The sequence below is a fragment of the Paroedura picta genome, chromosome 16 (genome assembly GCF_049243985.1).
Source record: "Paroedura picta isolate Pp20150507F chromosome 16, Ppicta_v3.0, whole genome shotgun sequence".
Classification (NCBI taxonomy): Eukaryota; Metazoa; Chordata; class Lepidosauria; order Squamata; family Gekkonidae; genus Paroedura; species Paroedura picta.
In genome coordinates this window covers 24844349-24867066 of record NC_135384.1, presented here as the reverse complement: position 1 = coordinate 24867066, position 22718 = coordinate 24844349, and the positions used below count along the sequence as shown (strand labels likewise).

Sequence of the window (22718 nt, the reverse complement as noted above, 5' to 3'; positions counted from 1 at the left end):
TATCACGTGCGAAAACGTATGTGTTGTTGCTTAGCAATTTGTTTTAAATGTTTTAGCAGCTTTGGGGAAAGCGTAGATCTTATTTAGTACACTTACTTGCCATTCATTGCAAGGCTAAAGTACAGAAAAGACACATCATTACCCAAAAGAACTCACATTTTCCAGCTAGCGCAGCTCATTTAATTGTGTTTTGCAAGAAAGTGAACTCCTTAACTACTGAACATCATGCATCAACAGCTGAGGCTGCCTTTTACTAAATCTGAAGGTACAAATAGGTATTTAAAAAAAGGTCTGCATGTTTAGCGAACAAAATAATAGAAGCAGTAGAAGGTAAGGAGGATTCATTTAAGCCAGGGATTCTTAACCAGGGTTCCAGAAAAGCCTGGAGTTTTGCAAGAGGTCCCCAGGGGCCTTTCCCAGAAGTTCAGATGCCCACTAACATTACTGGACATCACCGGAGCTCACTTCCCCTGTCTCTACAGGCCAGATCTCTTTCTCCACTATGGCAAAACAGTAAGTGATCGATCAACTTACTGGCTGGTTCCTGCATTTTATTTCGGCACGCAATTCTCTGAAGGGGCATATCCCCCACTTCTGGGGTTCCTTGAAGCCTGGAAAATATTTCAGGGGTTCCTCTGCAGTCAAAAGGTTGAAAAAGGCCGTTTTAAGCGGTGGATGGCTAGTCCGAGAGCGGTAAATAAAAGGGAGCCCAGTCTTTGGCAAGTAAAATGCAAGCCCCTGATCAGACAGGGACAATGAGGAACATGTTGCAAAAAAACATAAAGACCGACAATAACAATTTTTAAAAATGCGTCGGGAGCTAAAAACCAGCCCGGGAGGCCAGCTGGGTGCTTGGAAGACCAAGGGGGTAAAAGGATCGCGAAAAGATGGCAGGGAATGATGACCAAAGGAAAAACTGACAAATCCCCGGATCAGCTGGCACGCATGCAAGGGTTCTAAAAGAATTCCAGTGTGAGCTTGTGGATCTCCTTACAAAAATCCGCAGCTCACTGCCGCAGGAAGTGGCAACCACAAGCACAGACGGCTTCGGGAGAGAATTGGGGGCACCTCTGGCGCAGGGGCGCCTGAGGGTGCTTAGCCACACCATAGGGATGGAAGGCCACGTCTGAACAGCTCTGCGTGTTTGGGGGGAGCCGTGGGAGGGCTTCTGGAGGTCTGGCCCGGCTGGCTTGACCCAGGGGTTGCACTGGATGGCCCATCGGCCTGATCCCGCATCTTCTCCAGGGCCGAGCTCCGGGGCTCTCTTCGCCTCCACCTGCGGCGTCTTTGAGGGCGATCGCGCAAGGTTTGCGCTCCAAGGCGGCGGCTGTGCGCGAAAAGGGCGAGCAAGTGGGCGCCTTTCTCCCTCTTGGGCCGAACTCCGCCGGGCAAAGCGCGCCCTTCTTCCTCCCCGGCCTCGGATCAGGGTCAGGGACAGGCCCAGGCGGGCAGCCGCGGAGGCCGGAAGCGAAAGGCCGGGCCTGGCGGGGAGGAGCTTCTGCAAGCATGCCGGGCGAAGGCAAGGCGGGGCGCAGGCTGGCAGGCGCCGCCCGGGTCCCCGAGCCCCTCCTTTGGGGCGGCCCATCCGCCGGCCGCCCTCTTCCTCCGCCGCCTGCTGCTGCTGCTGCTGCTGCCGGGGTGCCGCGCGATGGAGGCGGCGGGATCCCCGTCCGGGGCTGAGCGTCGCAGGGCGCCCTTCGGCAGCCGGTTCCTGACCGACCCGGCGCGCCTCTTCCAGCACAACGCCTGGTGAGCGGGGCCGATGGAGGGAGGGCTCGGTGGGGACCCCTCGGCGCAAAGCCTACGGTGCCCGGCGCAGGGGAGGCTGCCGACCGAGTCCGGCGATTGACGCCGCTTGGGCCCCTCGGCCCCCTCCTGAAGACCGGCGATGCTTAAGCCCGCGCAGGAGCTCTGCTGGCCATGCGCGCTTCTTCAGTTGGCTGGATTGCTCGGCCGCCCCTCTCCCCGAGAACCCCAAGAAGTCAAAGGAGTCAGCTTGAACATTTGGCCAAAGATGGAAGACTCCCATTCCTGATCCTGGCTCTGGTGGAGGGAAGAAGGCATGGGGGGGGGGCGGGCGGGGGGGGCAGCTCCCCTACTTCTACCTTCCGCCAGGTGTTGGATAGCAGAAGGGGTGTACCTGTGTGCAGGAAGGCTCCCCTCCCCAGAAGGAAAGGGGGCTGGCCTGAGGTGCCCCTGGAGCCCACCTGTCTTTGGTTGCTTCAGAGCAGCCCAGAGACCCGCCCCCCCCCCTGCATCCCTCCTGGGTAGGCTCCGTCCTCACCCCGCTGGACTCACCTTGGCCTGGAAGACCCTATGTTCCAAGGTCTAGCCTGCCCAGTTTCTGAACATCTCTACTTCTGGGCCTGAGATGGGCCGCCCTCCTGAGAACCGCCGGCAAAGCTGGTTCAGGACAGCCAAGATTCTGGCGAGGGGGGTTCCCCCAGACCACAAGGGACCCCAGAGCACCTTGAACGCAGACCGAATGTCTCCCAGCAGATGTACCTGTCTGCCAGCACTCGCTTGGCCAGACGCTGGTGCCGGGAGCAGAGGTGTTAGGCCTTTCGGTGCCACTGCTGGGCTCCCTCTGGCTCTCCCACAGGTGGCTTCGCAGGGCTGCCCCTTCCGGGGTCCACCGGGCTGGATTAACCCCTTCCTTCTTGCAGGGACCATGTGGAGTGGTCGGAGAAGCAGGAAACGGCTGCGCGAAGGAAGGTCCAAGAGAACAGCAAACAGCTTGTGCCTCCCGCTCAGCAAGGTACCCCCCGGATGCTTCTCCTGGCCCGGCTCCAGCAACAGCCTGGCCACGATCCACAGGAAATGAGCAGCACGGGAACTGCGAGGGAAGCAGCAGGACAAGGGAGCGATTCTCTTCCTGCTGGATTGTGGCCGCTGTTTTGCTGTGACCCATGGCACGCCTCTTCTGGGTCTGGGGGCTCCTAACTGGGCAGGCGGCAGTCTCTGGCTTTATCGCAGATCCAGGGGGCTCCTGACCCCCTTCCTGGGAATGCTGTGAAATGCAGCTCTCTGGCCGGGGTTGCTTGCAGAGGGGCTTCGCAGCTCCCCTTGCAGACCACGGCATGGGGTCAGCTTGGGAAGGAGCCGGGGTGCATCCGGGAGGGAAGGCTAGAGCAGGCCGGAAGAATACAATTCCGCAGGTCCCAGAGACCCCGTGGTCTCAGAGACACTGTTTCTCTTCCTGGACAGGCAGGAGAAATGAAGGTCCTAGTTATGAGCCCTCTCTGAACGTGCAGCTGCAGCCGCATTATTTGGAGGGGACTTTGGCAGCCTTAGAGGGGGGGGGGAGTTCTGTCCGGGATTGTACTGTGTGTCAGGGGTCTTCACATTTTCCCATGCACCAGTGAAAGAGAGGAAGTTGCTGTCCCAGGTGCCCCCGGCATTTCCTTCCTTGGAGAGAGAGCTTCACAGAACTCTGCCCGAGGGTCTTGGTTCAGCTACAGAATTTGGATGTCCAGGGACCCACGCCTGGTGGCCAAGGCAACCTTTGAGCGTTCCTTCCACGTTTCAGACGAGGTCTCCTAAAGGGCTGGACCCTGTGTGAGAGGTTGGGCTGGCCGTCCGTGGCTGGCCACGATCTCAGGCCTGATTGGCTTATCCCTGTTCTGCCCTCTTTGCAGAGGCCTACGAAGTCAACGCCAGCCACTACTGGGAGGAGTTCTACAAGACCCACGAAAGCGGCTTCTTCAAGGACCGCCACTGGCTTTTCACGGAATTCCCCGAGCTGGCCCCGAACCCGAACGTCGCTCAGGAGGCCAAGTCCGTCTCGGAGGACAATGGCGCTGAGCGACAGTCCAAGACCCCGGCTCCTGCAGGCTGCTGTAGCAACGGGCCAGGTTTGGCAGAGGAGCACCCGTCAGACCCTGAACTGAGCTGCTGCCAGCCACAGACCCCGGTGGAAACAGCAGCGCGGAACCTGGGGGCTGTAAAACTGGGCGACGATTTCCCAGGGGCCTCTGCCACGTACCGGATCCTGGAGGTGACCGTGCAGCAGGAAACCTTTTTGGTGTTTACAAGATGGGGGCACAGTTGGTGCTCGCCCCATGTGGCTGATCTCACATGAAGAGCGAACGTGGGCTGTGGGCGTGGAGGAGGACCCATTGGTTCGTGGCTGTGAGGGTTGTGGACTCACTGCCTGTCACGTCAAGTGGGCTTTCTCTCTGCAGCAGGATCACCTGAATAACTTCTGCCTGCTCAGGTTCACATGATAGCCAGCTAGCCAGCAGAGGGGGAGTCCTGGAGGCAAACCCGGCCTCTTGGGGGGTGATGCCTGACCCCTAAAGGCAGGAGGGGGCCCGTGGGGAGGAAGGAGCAGGCGTGGCTGGACATCTGGTGGAAAGCCTGCCTCTTCGGAGCGGCCCTCGGGCTAAGATGGCTTCTCAGCCGGTCGCTTTTGATTCAGGGGTTTATCTTTCCAGCTTTTAAACTCCCTGAAGTTTGCTTTATGGTTCTCTGCCCTTCCCATCCCTGGGGTTGCTTTGGGGGCTTCTTGTTTCCCTATCGAGTGCTGACTTGAATGACAAGCCACCCCCCACAGGACTCGAAAGAGGCCGCCCAGAGAGATCCTCGGTAACAAAGAGGATTCTTTCCCGACCAGTGGGTGACCAGCTCTCCTCTCCTCTCCTTGTTTCCCTGGCAGGTGGGCTGCGGTGCCGGCAACACGGTCTTCCCCATCCTCCAAACCACCAGGTAAGTCAGAGGAACGGTCCCTGGATCCTGATGGGAAGGACTCTGGGCCAGAGTCCTCTTGGGTCCTCTCGTTCACGGTGGGAGCCCAGGGGGTGCAGAGCACGGCCAGATACCCAGAAGAGGAAGAAGCATCTTTTGCTTCTGGGGGAGGTTAGGGGGCTGCAGCAGGGCAGCATACAGGCGACATCAGTGCAGTCCCCTTTGTCTCACATGTCCTACGTGTGGCCCCGCTAGCTGGGGGGTCTGCCAGTAGAGAAGGGAGTTTCCCTACCTACCTTGGAAGGTTACACTCCTGGTCTGGACAAACCAGTATCGGCTCCTTCCTCTGAGGTATCATGCCCCAGATGTGGTCTCTTCTCCACCCCGTCCCACCACCCATTTTTGGCTCAGCAAAACAAGCCCCCAGCTCTGTGCACCCTTCTGGCCACCAGGGTCTGTCCTGGTTTGGTACGTCCGAAAAATCTCCATCCCATCCCGTGGCACAGCTGGCTCTCAGGGGCTTTCTTGGCCCTGCATGCCAGGCCTGGTCACAGCGGGGCAGGGGAGTGGGAGTGGGATTGGTCAGACCTGGCTGAATTGGGGGGCGTTGCTCTTTGGTCACGGCCTGTCCTCACTTCCTTCAGGTCTGCAAAACCTCCGTGCATCCAAAAGGCTCTCCGAGGGCTCCTGACGTTTTTGTCTCTGCTTCATTTCAGGGATCCCGACCTCTTTGTGTATTGCTGCGACTTCTCCAGCAGGGCCGTGAACCTGGTCAAGGTAACCAGCCAAAAAGAGACCTCGGAGAGTGCGCTCATTTTGGGGGCTGCAAGGCAGGGAAAGCGTCCCTAATTCTGAACGTCCTCGCTCTTTGCCGTTGTCATTTGGTTGGGTTTTTTGCAGGGTGTGTGTTGGGAGGAGGGGGGATCTGACACCTCCTAATAGACCTTTTTGTCCCACCCACACTCCACCGTAAAGTGGAAGGAACTGCAGCTTTGAGGTCCCCAAGGAGATCGGAGTGTTTGTGGCACCCTAGTGTAGCCTTAGACCAGGGGTAGTCAAACTGCGGCCCTCCAGATGTCCATGGACTACAATTCCCAGGAGCCCTTGCCAGCATTCGCTGGTGAATGCTGGCAAGGGCTCCTGGGAATTGTAGTCCATGGACATCTGGAGGGCCGCAGTTTGACTACCCCTGCCTTAGACTGTTCCTTTCACGGAATTAACTTCTGCTCGGAGACGCTCATTTTACAAATGTCGGGCTAGGATCTGGGAGAGCCAGGTTCGAATCCCCGCTCTGCCACGGAAGCTCACTGGGTGACCTTGGGCCAGCCACACACTCTCAGCCTAACCTACCTCACAGGGTTGTTGCGAGCCTAAAGTGGAAAAGCCACTTTGCACCCCCAGTGGGGAAAGCAGGGGGTAGGAACGGAGTAAATAAAATAAAGCCTGGCTGGATGTGGGCGTAGGACTTGAGGCGTCCTGGTGCTGAAACGGAGGGCAGGTGGTTAAAGATTTGGGGAAGTGGTTGGTGGAGAGGTCCAGTAGGAGCCATGAATTCCTTGGGACAGGAGCTGGGCAGGTCACTCTGTCTTGGCCTTCCCTCCCCTGCAAGGATATGATGGGGGTAAAATGAGGATGTTGTCGAAAGAGTGCTAAGAGAGCTAGTTTGGTGTCGTGGTTAGGAGTGTGGACTTCTAATCTGGCATGCCAGGTTCGATTCTGCACTCCCCCACATGCAACCAGCTGGGTGACCTTGGGCTTGCCACGGCACTGAGAAAACTTCTGACTGGGCAGTGAGATCAGGGCTCTCTCAGCCTCACCCACATCACAGGGTGTCTGTTGTGGGGAGAGGAATGGGAAGGCGACTGTAAGCCGCTTTGAGACTCTTTCAGGTAGAGAAAAGTGGCATCTAAGAACCAGCTCTTCTTCTTCTTCTAATCGTGTGGCAACCCACAGGCCCATCCGGAGTACGACGCCTCTCGCTGCTTCGCGTTCGTTCACGACCTCTGTGACGACCGGGTGCCTTTTCCCATGCCGGAGGAGAGCCTCAATGTGGTGGTCCTGATCTTTGTCCTTTCTGCGCTCCTGCCAGAGAAGTAGGTCAGGCCTCTTCTGAATTGCTTCTCTTTGCGTCCTTTGGTGTGTGTGTGTGGGGGGGTGCCACACCTGCAGAGCTGCATGTCTGTGGGGAGTCACTCTGAGCGTGCACAAAGCTTGTGGCTGGGGATGCAGGTGAAGCCTGGGACGATCTGGCTTGGGATACCAGTTTTGACAGTGCTCAGAACACTTGGCCATCTTAGGAATTCAAACATCCCCCTGAGAGAGTCTCAGAATCTGCAGCACTTGTAGCTGGGATGGTACAAAGCTAATGTTCCCCAGGGGGAGGGGGGCAGGGGGTTAGGCCTTGTAGGAACAACAGGCAGGCCCACAGGTGGCCCCAGGGCAATCCCTGAGCTCCTCTGGCCCAGGTCTGGAAAGCTGCTCCATTCCCACAGCTAACCGCTGTAAGTCATGGTTGCTTTTGCCTGATCCCACATTGAGCAGAGGGGGGGAATAGATGGCCTGTAGGGCCCTTCCAACTCTTGTGGTTCTGGGAAGCAGTGTGGAAACATTGCCCTCCCAAAAGAACAAAAACTTTGCAAATACTCCCCCCCCCCCCGGCAATTTCCCACCAACCTTAACTTTTTTTACCTTTTTATCCTGTGCCGTGTCTGATGCAACGGTGCATTTTCACACCGAGGCTCTGGCAAACATCTCCCATGCGCTTGCTTTGTTGCACAAATCCCCTTTTGTTCAGCTCTGCTTGCAGGTGCAAAGAAACAGTGCCAATTTTAGAATTGCACTTCACAGACTCTTGATTTTAACGTGTCCGGGGGTGGGGGGTTCTTTTCGGTGCGTGTGAAAGAGAGCACTCACAAAGTTGTGCTTCTTGAAATTAGGGAGCGGGGTGAGAGTTCGCCCATTGCGGCTTGTGTGTGTGTAAAGCATTACTTGCAGCTTCCTTAAGGTGAGCCCAGAGAGGGATTTTCAAGGCAAGTACAAAGCAGAGGTGAAATAAAATCAGAGTCCAGTAGGACCTTTAAGACCGACAAAGATTGATTCAGGGCGTGAGCTTTCGAGTGCTTGCACTCGAAAGCTCACACCCTGAATCAATCTTTGTTGGTCTTAAAGGTCCTACTGGACTCTGATTTTATTCTGCTACTTCAGACCTATTTGAATCTAAAGCAGAGGTGATTGGCCATTTTCTCCTTCTGCAGAGCCTTCCTTGGTGGGCTCCCTTCCAAGGGCCCACCCTGCTCAGCTTCTGAGATCTGACAGCATCGTGCTGTGCCATGATGCCCTCCCCTCCCTCCTTGGCTACTTGCAGAAGTATAAAAAGGAGAACTATGCTGGACTTGCGCATGTGCATGAAAATGTCTCCTTGGCTCCTTTGGCTACGGTAAACTGAAAGGCTCGGAGGGGCTGAGAACCTTATTTCTTCCTCCCCGCAGAACACAGAGCGTCATCGACCGGCTCAGCCGTCTTCTGAAGCCCGGGGGCCTGATCCTGCTGCGAGATTACGGCCGCTACGACCTGGCCCAGCTCCGCTTCAAGAAAGGTGCGCTGCAGCATTTTTGTGGGGACGCCTTCACTCCCTCTGCACCTGTCTTTGCACTTAAGAGATGTTGTTTCTGGCTTTCACGATTTGGAAAAGTTAAAACTATAGACAGTATAATAATTCTAGGAGGGTGCTGGAAGGGACCATAAATTGGTTGCCTCTTTTCCACACTGAAAAGCCTCCGACCCTTTAGACTTTCTTCACAAGAAGCCCTCCGTCTTCCTGCCAGCCTCCCTCGGCACAGAATTGAACCCGCTTTTCCAAATGAACGCAATCTTGGTGTGGTTTTTTTGGTCTCGGATCGGCCGTCTTGGCTACTGGCCGCTCTTTGCTGTTGGCATCAGCAGAGCCCTAATCCAAACCGGCCTCCTTCTGTTTTAGGTCAATGTCTGGCAGACAACTTCTACGTGAGAGGAGACGGCACCCGGGTGTATTTCTTCACGCAAGGTAAGTCGCCTGCCAGCGGCCTCTTGGCCCCTTGGAGGTGACTGAACTTAAGGACTCAAGCAAGAAAGCGGATGGCCAGGAATTGCTGGGACTTCTGGGTGGGCCGTTCTCTTGCCAGAGGGTGTCCTTGGCCAGTTTCCCAGCTGTGAGGTTGAAATGCAGCCATCTTTGAAAGGTGTCTGTGATGGCCAGGCTGAATTTTCCCCCTCCTTTTCTTCCCTTCTTTCCCTCCCTCCTTCAGATGAGTTGGATTTGCTCTTCTCCGCAGCCGGCTTGGAGAAAGTCCAAAACCTGGTGGATCGCCGACTCCAGGTCAACAGAGGGAAGCAAGTGACCATGTCCAGGGTGTGGATCCAGTGCAAATACCGCAAGCCCCTCCAGCAGAGGAGAGACCGGGAGACCCACTCTTAGCGCTGCGGCCCCCTCTCCTGAGGGTGCCCCACAGCGCAGGGGGAGTCTGCACAGACTTGTTCTAGCAGCATCCGAGGGAGAGAATTTGTAGGCCTCGCCATTTTTCTTGGAGCAAAAATCCAAATGGGGCGTGGGTTTTTTAGAACGATTAAGACTCCGAATAAGCTGGAGGGATCACTGGAACCCCACAGTGCTTTGGGGAGTCCTCTGATTCGCCGGTCTGCCTTTGAATTCTCTAGGCTGACTGCGGCGTTTGTTCTGGCACCAGCATCGCTCAAAGCTGCCTCTTTCTGGGGCCAAATTGGGCAGCCTATCTCCTGTTGTTGACGCTCACAGGTGGAGCGAAGAGTGCCTTCCGAATGGTCAGCCCTTTCCTTCATGTAGAACAGGGGTAGTCAAAATTCGGCCCTCCAGATGTTCATGGACTACAATTCCCATGAGCTCATGGGAATTGTAATCCATGGACATCTGGAGGGCCGCAGATTGACTACCGCTGATGTAGAAGAAGGTGGGGTTAGGGGCATGCGCTTCAGCTTGGTTTGGCTGCAGCCTGAGACGGCCAGTGGCACAGAGAGGGGTGGCGCCAGCACGCCAGCCGGTGGCTAAATGCAGATGCAGAGTGCTGCGCCTGCGTGCGGCCGCCAGCTGGCGCACTGCCGCCACCCCTTCTCTCTGTGGTTTCCTCTCTGGAATGAGACCCTCATGAGAGAGAGAGAGAGAGAGGGATTTTTTTAAGGTTCTATAAAATAACGGCTTGCGTTTTTGCAGTTTGTGGAATATCCCGAGTTTGTTCTCTGACATTCTCCAACATCAAAGGACACAGTTCTGGGATGCATGTTTTTGTTCTGTAGAACCGACTTCCTTTGGTTTTGTGTACAACAACAACAAAGCCTTTATTGGCGTAACAGGAGGAAAGAATAAACAAAAGTTAAAACACAGTCCAGACATGGTGTGGCCCAGGTTTGCAAAACAAAACAATTACAGACTACCAAGAGTGTATGAAGGGAAATGTTTCGGCCCATAAGATCTTCATCGGTGCAGTAGATAATTTCATTCCCTGAATTCATCAAGAGTGAATAAGTTTCGATCAATGGTTAGAGAGAACCTTTAAAAAAAGATTTTTCACTGCGACAAAGAGTTTCATGTTCCCAATCTGGACTAGGATGAGTTTAATTTTTGATGGATTCAGGGAATGAAATTATCTACTGCACCGATGAAGATCTTATGGGCCGAAACATTTCCCTTCATACACTCTTGGTAGTCTGTAATTGTTTTGTTTTGCAAACCTGGTCCACTTCTTGAACTGATGAAATTACTTCTTGAACTGATGAAGGTCTTATGGACCGATTTTCCTTGATACACTCTTAGGAGCTTCAAGCATTAAATAAGAGACAAAGAATTCTTCTAGTTGTTTTATAATATTTTGTCATTGCTTGACATAGTTTTTTTTCTTCTTGTTGGTGAATAGAGGGAGCAGCAGCCCTGAGACATCTTTTCCGCTTATGGTTAGGAGACGGGGAGGAACCTGTAAAAAATGTGCTGGAATGTTTGGGAGGTCCTGGAACAATCTGAAATATTTTTATCCTTACTAGACTAAATTTGATGATTGTCAGTGGTCGTGCTGCTATTAGTAAGCATATTTTCCTCCCAGAAGTTGAGACCGGGCCTTTCATGGGCCTAATAGTATGATACAAGGCGGTCCTTGCATAACCTCAACCTGTGGAAGAACTGAACACAAGCCCTTGCCTGTCATGGGACCCAGTGGAGGACGCACATGACACCAGTGCTCACCCAGCTGCGTTGGCTCCATATTGGAGGCTGGATCAAGGTTTTGTTATTAACCTTCAAAGCCCTAAGCCATTGGTTCTCAACCTTCCTAATGCCGGCGTGACCCTTTAATACAGTTCCTCCTGTTGTGGTGACCGACAACCCTAAAATTATGCAAGGGTTCTTCCACAGAAATTAAACTGACCAATGGCGTGAAGATCCATTGTTCATGATTATATGTAAATTGTTTTTGTTTTCCGGGGTTTCTCAGTTCAGTTCTGCCTCTTGTCCCACCATGCCGATCTCGCTCTTTTCCACTGCTCCAGACAGACAAACGCTCTATCTTGATCTACCCCGCAAGGGTGTTATGTGGATGCCGTCCCCACAGCTAAGCTGCTTGCCCTGTCGCGACCCCTGTGAAAGGGTCGTTTGACCCCCAAAGGGGTCCCGACCCCCAGGTCAGGGCCAGGCTCTGAGCCAACTTGGCATTCTGCACAAGCACTGAATTATGACACGTGGTTAAGACACCATTTAGTGGACCTGCAGGCATGGCTGTCACTAGGACAACCATGGAGACCCCAGAGTCAGAGGCTTGAGATACTGGGAGTGGCTGGAACTCATGGGAATTGTAGTCCATGAACATCTGGAGGACCACAGGTTGACTACTCCTGCTCTAGAGTATATCTTAGTAGACTAAGATACACTCAACAATACATGAATAATTAATTAATTAATACAATGGGGTTTTATTTTGTTGTATTCGTTAAAAATAATTTGAGCTCCTTTTTGGAGCTTTCTTCTTTGGCCCCCCTTTGAAATCCTTGCCAGGGACAACTGATGGCTTCCAGAGACCTCTGCACTTTCAATGAACTTTAGAAGGACGTGCAATCCAGTTCAGTCCAGTGCAGTCCCTTCAAAATCATCTCGCTCCGACGCTTGCCCAGTCACAATCACGGGGTTGTTGTGGGTATAACAGCGGAGGGGTGACGAATGCTTTCCGCCGCCCAGGCTCCCTGGTAGAAGGTCCAGCCCAAAACGTGCGGAAGGAATACTGCGGATCCTCATAGCCGAGTTCCGCCCTAGGGAGCTCCGATTGGTCCGCCGGGGCTCCGCCCAGCGGCGGCTCTGCCTCCGATTGGCTAAAGCGCACCGGGGCGAGGACTGCGCCTTGGAACGTTGGCTCCGCTTCCTCTCCTGCTCGCGATGGCGCTGCCCGGGATGCTGCTGCTGCTGGCGGCCGCGGCGGCCGAGGCTGCCGGCGCCCCTCGGTGGGAGTCGCTGGCCGGTTTGCGGCCAGAGGCGTCGGAGGCGAGGCAGGCGGGGGCGGTGCGGGAGCTGCTGGAGCGGCTGGTGGGCCCGCGGGCCGCCTCCCGCTTCTCTGTGTCGGTGAACCGCTCCCTGGCCGGGCCCGGAGGTCTGGACACTTACCGGCTGAGCTCCGGGACGCCGCCGGGGGACGTGGTGGAGGTCGCCGGCTCCAGCGGGGTGGCCGCTGCCTCGGGCATCTACCGCTACCTGAAGGACTTTTGCGGCTGCCACGTCTCCTGGTCCGGCCGGCAGCTGCGGCTCCCGGAGAGGCTGCCCCCGGTTTCCCCCGCCGTCCTGGTCACCAGCCCCAACAGGTGATCCGGGGGCCGGGGAGGAGGAGGAGGAGGGCGCTGCAGGGGGGGGGGGGGTCGCGCTTGCTCTTCTGCCGCTTGCTGCTCTTGCGTCTTCCCAGGTGCGCTCCTGTGTGCTTGCTGGGTCAAAGCCCAAACTGATCCCACCCCCTTCCTAAAAACACTTCCCGCGTTGGGGACTGGGCCAATGAAGACACAGTTCTGTAGCCATTGCCTTTTCTGGAATTCGTAGAAAGTTTCAAGGTTCTTGGCCAAATCTCATCTCGATTCGGAACCAATATGGACATACACAAACATGGATAGTAACTTTGTCCAAAAATGTATTTATGTATTGGTTTAATCTGTAGACCGCCCACCCTGCAAGGAGGTTAACATTGGGGCAGTTACCATCACAAAATCTCATCCATACATTGTTCGTATCATAAAAATCACAAAACATAAGACCAATAAATGGTTATTAATATAAAGCCAGGAGTCCTGTCGTCCCCAAAGGAATGGGATCTGCCTTTTGTATAGCCCCCTAGCACTATGTGAAAACCCCCCCACAAAATTAACAAAAGGGTTGATATTTAAGGTTCATTAGACTAGGTGAAAATTACTGAGAATCTTCTCCCTATTTTTAGGAAGTTCTGTACAGTATCTGGCATGGTCTCAGCAGCAAGTGACCTCAAATCAAGCTTCTTTGGCAGGAGTTCGAGTCATGGAGGGTTGCCAAGCAGTTTGGGAAACACCGAGGGTGGGGGCACCTCTCCCCCTTCCTTCCCCCTTGCTCCTCTGAGTCTAGCCATCTCCGTGGTACAAGTGAATATTGGGACAGTCCTGTCCAATCTGTGCTGTTGTGCTCTTTGCGTGTTGGCAGTCACGTCGGTCTGCTGGTTTAGTTCTTTCCGAGGTCAGCTCAGTTGGCCCTGATGTTTGGAGGGGGGGGACGGATGAAGGGGGCTTGTTAGAGAAGCCGTCCCTTGGCTTGTAAGGAACATCGATGTTGGCAGGGCCTCTGGAGAACCTCGTGTGACCTGGTTCTCCGTGCAGCATAAAAACAGGAGAGCCTGGTGGTCTGTCAGTCCCAGATTGAGAGCCGGGGAATTCTAGAGGAGCCGTCACGCACGGGCTTTGCCTGCTTCCTAAGGCATCAGAATAGGCCTCTGTTCTTTCCCCAGGAGACCTCGTGCTCTGTTTGGTCATATACAATTATTACAAAAAGCTGAGGATGTCTCACCACGAAACTAGACACTACTGGGAGGATTTATGTTTTAGATAATATGCAATAAAAATTTGCAGTCCTCATGAATTATGCATAGTTGCTTATGCTGATTTTGCATAGGGATAATATCTATAAATAATAGTATCCCCCTTTGCCAACTTCAATTCCCCACCAGATAACTGGAAGTCCTGCGTTTGACTATGATTTCCACATAATTTAATGTGCAAAACTGCCCCAGGTAGCCCATTGCCCTTTCTGCTTTAACCTCATCTTCGCCACCTACTCTGGCACATGATATTCTTCTGGCTTTCCTTAGTCCCAGAAATAGTGGGAATGGTGGTTCAGTAAAAGAGCCCAAAATCTTCTGACGCACATTAGTCACCTTCAAAAACTACACCTCCCAGAGTTCCTTTGGATAAAAGATTAAAAAATCAGAAGCTGGATGAGACCAAATGAGTTGAAAGCCCTGGGGCATGGAAAGGTTTTCCCATGTGCTTTTTCACACCTGGCCATCTGAAAGTGATAAGCAGATGTATTTCAAGAAAAGCAAACTGCTTTAGATGACTCAAGCAAGCGACTCAAGCCTCCAGCTGCCTAGAAAGGCAGATCCAAACTGTTTGGTAATTATATTATCTTTATTTTCCAGGTTCCGCTTCTACCAAAATGTTTGCACTCAGAGTTACTCCTACGTCTGGTGGAGCTGGGAACGGTGGGAACAAGAAATTGATTGGATGGCCCTCCATGGCATCAACATGGCACTCGCGTTTACTGGGCAGGAAGCCATCTGGCAGCGGGTGAAGTGTCCAATCTGTGTTTTATCATATTCCTTCATCGTTCCATTTTTTGCTTGATGTTGTTGCGTTCATCTTATGCAACAATCCTATTCTGGCAACTTTTTTGCCGCTCCTGTTCGCACAGGGGGAAACGTGCAGGACCCAAAACTTATTCTTTAAACTACAAGTACAACGATATAGGCTAGATATCAGGAAAAAAGTTTTCACAGTCAGAGTAGTTCAGCAGAGGAATAGGCTTCCTAAGGAGGTGGTGAGCTCCCCCTCACTGGCAGCCTTCAAGCAAAGGTTGGATACACACTTTTCTTGGATGCTTTAGGATGCTTAGGGCTGATCCTGCGTTGAGCAGGGGGTTGGACTAGATGGCCTGGATGGCCCCTTCCAACTCTATGATTCTGTAAACACGAATCTGGAGTTTGGCCCTCGAGATCTGGGAGAACCCAGGTTTGGATCCCTGCTCAGTTGTAGAGCCTTGCTTGGGTGACCTCGGGCAGGTCACTCAATCAACCTACCTTAGAGTTGTAGGTATAAAATGGAGAAGAGGAGAAGGAAGCTGCAAACTGTTCCGGATCGTTGTTGGGGACAAAAGGCAAGGAATAAATATCTTCTGAATAACTAAATAAATTGCACTCTGTCTCCCTCCAGGTGTATCTGTCTCTGGGATTGAACCAGTCGGAAATCAATGAGTATTTCACTGGCCCGGCTTTCCTTGCTTGGAACCGCATGGGGAACCTGCATACCTGGGCAGGACCACCACCTCTCTCCTGGCACCTGAAGCAGCTCTATTTGCAGGTACCTAGCCTTGGCTCCATGACAATGCTGGATCAGAGCAGTGACATGTCAGAGCAGTTTTCCTTCCCAGTAGCTCACAAATTCATTTTCTACTTCTGTTTACCGCCATCAGTAGGTTGCAGAGGAGAGTGACTAGGGTGACGTGGGGCCTGGGGACCAAATACTAACAATTAACAATTATCAATTAACAATTAACAACAACAACAACAACAACAACAACAACAATAATAATAATAATTGTGAGGAAGGGAGACTTGTGTATCATTCAGAGCTCCTTGCCAGGAGGGTAAACCTGAAATGTACTAAACAGACAAGTACTAAGTAGGGGAGGACATGTCTTTTGTGGTCTGCTACTAAGGGGAGGCACGATACAGATCCCCCTAATGGGCCCTTTTGCACTGCCCCACCCTGTTCTCTTTCCATTCCCAGTATAGGATCCTGGAGAGAATGCGTTCTCTGGGAATGCTGACGGTTCTGCCCGCCTTTTCCGGACACATCCCCCGTGGCATTTTAAGGCAAGTCTTGCCCGTGTTCTAACAATGTCTGGTGGAAAGGGTGTGGGTGCCACGTGGGAGGGGCTATTTTGAGTCCTTGCTGTCCTCCCGGAATGGGAGGACCCGCAGCTTAAAAGAAAAAAGTGTTAAGGGCTCCGGGGATTGTGAGAAGCTGACCAGAGACCTGGCTGCGTTTGACACCCTATGGTGGTGGAACTAGGGAAGCAGGGATGGCTACAAGGGTAGACAAATTCAAGAGGGGATTGGATAAACTTATGGAGCAGAGGTCCATCCATGGCTATTAGCCACAAGGTATGCATGAAACACTCTGTCTGGGGCAGTGATGCTCTCTATTCTTGGGGGCTTCTGGAGTTCTAGCCCTGCTGGTGGGACCTCTTGGGTTTTGGCTGCTGTGTTGGACTGGCTGGGTCATTGACCAGATCTTACTTGGTTTTTCTGATATTCTTATATCTGTGGCAGGGATGCTCAGCATACTTGGTGCTTGGAAGTTCTGGAGTCCTTGGGCTTCTGGAGTTCTGACCCTACTGGCCCCTGGGTTCTGGCCACTGTGTGGCTCTGAGTGTTAGACTGGATGAGTCATTGGCCTGATTCAATGTGGCTTCTCTTATGTACTTATGGATCCAAGCAGGTTTTCTGCTGGTGGAAGAGGAAGGAGGCTAGGGAACTGGCCACTTCTGTTCTTCCCCCTTCCCACCTCTGAGTATGAGCACGTTCTCTCGTGGTTTCTGTGCCTGGGAGGGGGCGGAGCCTGCATGCCTAATCCTGCCGTAAGCCGCCTCCTATCTCTCCCCTCTCCCATCCTCCTCAAGCCTGCCTGTTAATGCGGGTGGTGACGTCACTTCCAGGGGGCAAGCAAAGGAGGCGTGGCCTGCTGACATCACCTCTGGGGCTGCTCGAGGCCTGAAAAACTATTTCAGGGGCTCCTCCATGGTCAAAAGGCTGAAAAAGGCTGATCTAAGCAGAGATCATGAGCCTCTTGTGGCGCAGAGTGGTAAGGCAGCTGTCTGAAAGCTCTGCCCATGAGGCTGGGAGTTCAATCCCAGCAGCTGGCTCAAGGTTGACTCAGCCTTCCATCCTTCCGAGGTTGGTCAAATGAGTCCCCAGCTTGCTGCTGGGGGGTAAACGGTAATGACTGGGGAAGGCACTGGCAAACCACCCCGTATTGAGTCTGCCATGAAAACGCTGGAGGGCGTCACCCCAAGTGTCAGACATGACCCGGTGCTTGCACAGGGGATACCTTTACCTTTACCTTAAGCAGAGAACAGGTGTGGCTATGGTTCAGGTGGGCTGATAGAGAAACAAAAGCTGGGCACTGAATCTTGGGCAATTCCTCCTAGTCGTTAAAATTGGAGGATAGTCTCTTTCCGTCTTCTTCCAGTTTCTTCTCCCAGTTTGGATTTCGGGTCCCGTGCACAGAGTACCTCTGAAATAGCCATTGGCTCTAGAGTTCCTTCCCTCATTTCATTCGCCCTGCAGGGTTTTCCCCCGGATCAACGCCACACGGCTGGGGAGCTGGAGTCACTTTGACTGCTCCTACTCTTGCACCTACCTCCTGTCGCCTGAAGACCTCATGTTCCAGGTCATCGGGACCCTCTTCCTAAAAGAGCTGATCAAGGAGTTTGGGACGGACCACGTGTACAGTGCCGACACTTTCAACGAGATGTGTCCGCTCTCGTCGGAACCCGCCTACCTCTCCAAAATGAGCACGGCTGTTTTCCAGTCTATGACCGGAGGTAAAAGGTTGTCACTCTTCTTCTTTGTCCTGTCTTTCTTACCTGTTGTCATGATTCTGGGGTGCAGTCCTGGTTCAAACCCTCAATGACAAGGGTAGTCAACCTGTGGTCCTCCAGATGTCCATGGACTACAATTCCCAGGAGCCCCTGCCTGGCAGGAGCTCCTGGGAATTGTAGTCCATGGACATCTGGAGGACCACAGGTTGACTACCCCTGCTCAAAGACACATGCAGGAGTCCCAGACATAGGGGAAACGAATCCTAACAACAGCAACAATATTAATAATAGCCCCACGAATCCTTAATCTGGCTCTGGTGCTACAGGCCCCCGGAATCCTTAAAAAAGAGGCTGCCCAGAAGCAATCCACGGGGTTGCTCTAAGCTGCAGGCGGGGCCAACCGGCGGCTCTCCAAATGTCCATGAACTACAGTTCCCATGAGCCCCTTCCAGGAAGCCAACGCTGCATTAGAAGGTTGTGAACGGAAGTGATTCTTTTGCCCGTTTTTCCTCTCTCCCTGCAGCTGACCCCCAAGCTGTATGGCTGATGCAAGGCTGGCTGTTCCAACACCAGCCCGACTTTTGGAAACCAGCCCAAGTCCGAGCGCTCCTGCAGGGCGTGCCTCTTGGCCGGATGGTGGTGCTGGACCTATTCGCCGAATCCAAGCCCGTCTATCCTTGGACAGACTCCCTCTACGGACAACCTTTCATCTGGTGCATGCTCCACAACTTCGGGGGGAACCACGGTCTGTTCGGCACCGCCGAGAGCATCAACCAGGGCCCTTTTACGGCCAGGCGCTTCCCCAACTCCACCATGGTGGGCGTCGGCCTGACTCCCGAGGGCATCGAGCAAAACGACGTGATGTACGAGCTCATGACGGACATCGGCTGGCGCAAGGAGCCCGTGGATCTCCGGCGCTGGGCCGCTGATTACGCGGCGCAGCGTTACGGCGCCAGGAACGCGAATGCCACGGCCGCCTGGTGGCTGCTGCTGCAGAGCGTCTACAACTGTTCGGGGGTCTGCGTCAACCACAACCACAGCCCGCTGGTGCGCCGCCCGTCCCTGCGGATGAACACGGAGCTGTGGTACAACCAGAGCGCCGTCTACGAGGCCTGGCGGCTGCTGCAGGGCTCGGCCGGCGAGCTTGGCGGGAGCAGCACCTTCCGGTACGACTTGGTGGACGTGGCCCGCCAGGCCATGCAGCAGCTGGTGAGCGGCTATTACTGGGATATCAAGCAGGCCTTCCAGGGCCGCACGCTGTCTCGCCTGCTCACGGCTGGAGGGGTGCTGGTCTACGACCTCCTCCCGGATCTGGACAGCCTCCTGGCCAGCGACGAGCGGTTTTTGTTGGGCCGCTGGCTGGAATCCGCCCGCTTGATGGCCGCCAGCGACAAAGAGGCGGGGCTGTACGACCTCAACGCCCGCAACCAGTTGACGCTCTGGGGCCCCCTGGGCAACATCTTGGACTACGCCAACAAGCAGCTGGGAGGGCTGGTCCTGGACTATTACGGGGTCCGCTGGACTCTCTTTGTGTCCACCCTGGTGGAGTGCCTCAGCACCGGCACGCCCTTCCATCAGAACCAGTTCAATCAGGCTTCTTTCCAGGTGGAGAGGGGCTTTATCTACAACGGGAAGCGGTACTCGGCCCGGCCTGCGGGGAGCACCCTCACGATAGCCGAGAAGATATTTCTCAAATATTACCCCAAGGCTGTGAAGCACGGACGCCTGGGTGCTGCGTGAAGACTTCTTACGGAGAGGAAGGAACAGTTCCGTCGCTTGGACCGCAAGTCTAAAACCCGTTTGGGGCTCAAGCTCTGAGCCAGACCTGACACTGCGCAGTTCGGATACCTGTTCAGAATATCTGGTCCAAATGGAACCAGGACGATGCTTGCTGATTGGCTGAGAGAGAGAGAGAGGGCAATCTGTAGAGCTCAACTGGGCCTGGAAATTTGTGCCCTTTGACCTGGAATCAGTTTCTCCTGATTTGCGCAAGCTGGTGTGGGGGGTGGTTGTTGTCAGGGACTTGGCACGTGCTCAGAGGTATTTTTGTCCTCGTCATTTTAGGGCTGTGGCTCACATTGAGACCGAATGGCCTTCATCCCAGCGGGAGGGGCCTTGGGAACAAGCTGTCTGCCAAAGATCATCCACTTGCCAGCTTTTCTTCCTCCCCGTGGCTTTGTTTGCGCCCTTCAGACCGTGGCGTCTCTCAAATAGGCACTCCAACGTTGTCAGGAGTCCTGGCAGAGTCAGATATGCCAGATGCAAGAACGCCTGTTGGGCTGAGAGAGTCTGAAAGGGTGCAAGACCAACCAGCTAGATCCCCTCCCTCCCCTGGGCCTTGACAAGCAAGGACCCCTCACCTGCCAGTCACAGAGCTCTAGGGATGGTTGGGGTTATTAGCTTGGCACTTCCACCACGTATGTCAGGAAAGAGCTGAGCTCCCTTTTTGCCTAGGTCCTTTCCAGAGCCAGGTTGCCAGACCTTCTAGTACACAACTGTTGTTTCGCTCAAGAAAGTCAGACAACACATGGCAACATAGCATAGAGCAGGGGTGGCCAAACTGCCTCTCCAGGTGTCCATGGACTACAATTCCTATGAGCCCCTGCTGGAAAGCTGCAGCCAAGGTATCCAGTTAGAAGGAGAGGCAGGCTCCCAGAACTATATCCCTTCTGTCTTATCAGCACAAAAGGAAGCATACAGGTAATCTTGTCAGGTATTTGCGTCATGCTGATACTATTTTTGTTGCCTGCGGAGAGTTCCCCTCCCCTTTTCCCAGGGCCTTGCTGCTGCAGAGTACCAAGACGTTTACATCTGTTCCTTGGTGCCTTTTGTAAAAATGCCTTATTTCCAGTTTAACATTTGATGGGGAAACTGCCCTCTTGTGGCAAAAGGTAAGCATAAGAAGGGTTCTTTAAACTTTTAGGGAAAGGGAAGCCAGGTGAATGGTCCTGGGGCAGAGTTGCACACGTGTGTTGGTCTTGCCTAATTCATCTTGTAACCGGGACAGACAGTGAGCGGCATGCGGCACCAAAGCCTGCGGAACGCTATGCAACTTACTCTGGAACTTCTTTACAACCTTAAGGACTAGTAACGTGGTTGGTTTTTTAAAAAAAATCAAAGCTGGAATTCTCAAGAAGTCAAACCCTGCGATGAATGCCAGTTTCGGCATTACTCTGGTATATAAAAATGAAATACCCTTGTCCTCTGGGATGGTAAGACCAGCGGTGAGAAACACCCATCAGGACTGCAGTTGCCAATGAAAACCCTTTTCCCCTGATGGGGTCCATATAGCAGGGATAAAAGTCTCAAGGTTTCTAGCGAGCACTTGTATCTAAATGTACAAGGCTTTTATATCACTGCATAAATCGGGGGCGGGGGGGGCAGCCACTGCTGGTGTGCAAACCCTACAGATCTGGTTTTGTTTCTTTTAATCTCATGGATTATTTAATCCCCCCATCCTTTCAGTAACATTTTTGTGGGGGGGGATCTTTCTGATTAAAGTGCTTTGGATTTAAACTGTGTTTCCCTCTTGTTCGGAGGGGGTCCGTGCATCGTTTTGACCCAGCCTTCAAGGCAGCGGTTCCGCCAGTGGGTGGAAGCTGGGAGGGAAGGGGAGGCAAGCCCCAGCCTAGGCACCATGGGTGGGGGGCCGCCTCCATGGGGACGCAGGGAGGAGGGCCTGGGAGAGAGGGGGACCCACAGTGCAAGGCCTGGCCGTGGGCGACCTGCCTGCACGTGGCCTGCATCCACCTCCAATCCTCGCGCTTGGGTGACTGCGCGGGCAGGCAGGAAGAGAAGAAGAGTTGGATCTTATATGCCGCTTTTCTTTACCCGAAGGAGTCTCAAAGCGGTTTACAGTCGCCTTCCCTTGCCTCTCCCAAGGCCACCCAGCTGGCTGCATGTGGAGGAGGAGAGGGGAATCAAACCTGGCTCGCCAGATTAGAAGTCTGTGCTCCTAACCACTACACCAAGAGGAACAGCCAGGCCTCGCTCACACCACCTTTAAGCCTCCCACTCGGGTGTGTGTGTGAGAACACCCAGGCCTCATCCACGCTGCCTTCAGGATTCCCACTCAGGTGGCTTCACCAGCAGGTAGGAGGTGCACCACTGGACTGAAAGGGGGGAACAGCCCCAGCATTGAAACTTCCTATGCCCTCCCCAGGATCCCTTGGGAATTTAATTCTATTCTTTCTTGAAATAAGTAAAGCTCTCCGTACCCCCAACACACGTTCTTGTCCCTCTCTGCCATCTTGTTTGACTTGAAATGTTCACCCAACCACGATCAAACCCGCAGGAAGTGCAAAACTGAACTCCTGAGATTTGTAGTGGCACTGCCAGCTCCTTCCCACGGGCCCCGCACGTGCCTGGCCCTGCCCGTCTAAATGCACCTAATTTACACCGCAGTCTTGGCCTCGAGTCAGATAGCAGTAGTGGCCTTGTTCCCGGAACCCAAGCGAGTAACTTGGCAAGGGGTCCGGGATTCTTAAAAGGCTTTAGCCCTCAGCGATGGCTTTTGGCTTTTGCCTCCGTGCCTGAAGATTGCTGCCTTCCTGCAGGACTGAAAACTGGCAACCTCGCGAGCCCGTCGGTGTTTTGGTCTCAAGGAGCAAAAAAGACATGTGGTTCTCAAGAACTGCGCGAGGGTTGCACGAAGCCACGGAGCCAAAATAAACACCCATGGAGTCATGTACAAAGCAACGGGAGTTCTTGACGTTCGGTAGCTGCACAAGGGAAATGCAAGAGAGAAAGAAATCAGGGCTGGTGCAAAATGCAGCATACCGCAAGGCTTCAGATTTCAAGTTTCTAGCCCTTATGCCTGCAGAGATCATTAGGGAATGCTCGATGATATTTCATAAGTCTGCTGCAGTCTCTGGAGTTTTGATCATGTCCAGGTGCGCCGGGACCTATGAAAGGCATGCAAAAACTTCAGTTAGTACATGGGACACGCTAGCCTCTGATATCCAGGTAGGTTGGACTTGATGGCCTTCAAGACCTCTTCCAACACTTGGAGTCCGTAAATACTAGAAAACAAACCTCAATGGGAGATGATAAATCCAAACGATAATAATCAGAGTTGGGTTTTATACCATGCTTGTTCCACCCAAAGGAATCCCAAAGCAGTTTACAAAGATTTTCCCATTCTTCTCCACTCTCCCCCTCC

At 53.7% G+C, this 22718-nt stretch overlaps 2 protein-coding genes across 2 annotated transcripts; both read left to right on the top strand.

Annotated features, from left to right (window-relative positions):
- Window positions 1–1315: 1315 nt before the first annotated feature.
- On the top strand, window positions 1316–10077 carry LOC143825096 (tRNA N(3)-cytidine methyltransferase METTL2-like). Its single transcript, XM_077313090.1, has 9 exons — window positions 1316–1749; window positions 2667–2758; window positions 3639–3997; window positions 4658–4707; window positions 5403–5463; window positions 6640–6779; window positions 8175–8281; window positions 8663–8728; window positions 8970–10077. The coding sequence occupies exons 1-9, from the start codon at window positions 1649–1651 to the stop codon at window positions 9137–9139; spliced, it is 1146 nt and encodes a 381-aa protein (XP_077169205.1). The 5' UTR covers window positions 1316–1648; the 3' UTR covers window positions 9140–10077.
- A 1891-nt stretch (window positions 10078–11968) lies between these two features.
- On the top strand, window positions 11969–21073 carry NAGLU (N-acetyl-alpha-glucosaminidase). The gene is made up of 6 exons (XM_077313089.1): window positions 11969–12528; window positions 14376–14523; window positions 15166–15312; window positions 15742–15827; window positions 17304–17560; window positions 18081–21073. Exons 1-6 carry the CDS (start codon window positions 12110–12112, stop codon window positions 19295–19297), a joined length of 2274 nt encoding a protein of 757 aa, XP_077169204.1. The 5' UTR covers window positions 11969–12109; the 3' UTR covers window positions 19298–21073.
- The last annotated feature ends 1645 nt before the right edge of the window (window positions 21074–22718 follow it).

Excerpts from the sequence above, each read along its gene's own strand:
- LOC143825096 (XM_077313090.1), top strand. The coding sequence starts at position 1,649 with ATGGAGGCGGCGGGATCCCCGTCCGGGGCTGAGCGTCGCAGGGCGCCC. Across the intron at positions 4,708-5,402 it reads CCCATCCTCCAAACCACCAG|GGATCCCGACCTCTTTGTGT; the intron begins GTAAGTCAGAGG and ends GCTTCATTTCAG. Across the intron at positions 5,464-6,639 it reads GGGCCGTGAACCTGGTCAAG|GCCCATCCGGAGTACGACGC; the intron begins GTAACCAGCCAA and ends GGCAACCCACAG.
- NAGLU (XM_077313089.1), top strand. The coding sequence starts at position 12,110 with ATGGCGCTGCCCGGGATGCTGCTGCTGCTGGCGGCCGCGGCGGCCGAG. Across the intron at positions 14,524-15,165 it reads AGGAAGCCATCTGGCAGCGG|GTGTATCTGTCTCTGGGATT; the intron begins GTGAAGTGTCCA and ends GTCTCCCTCCAG. Across the intron at positions 15,828-17,303 it reads ATCCCCCGTGGCATTTTAAG|GGTTTTCCCCCGGATCAACG; the intron begins GCAAGTCTTGCC and ends TTCGCCCTGCAG.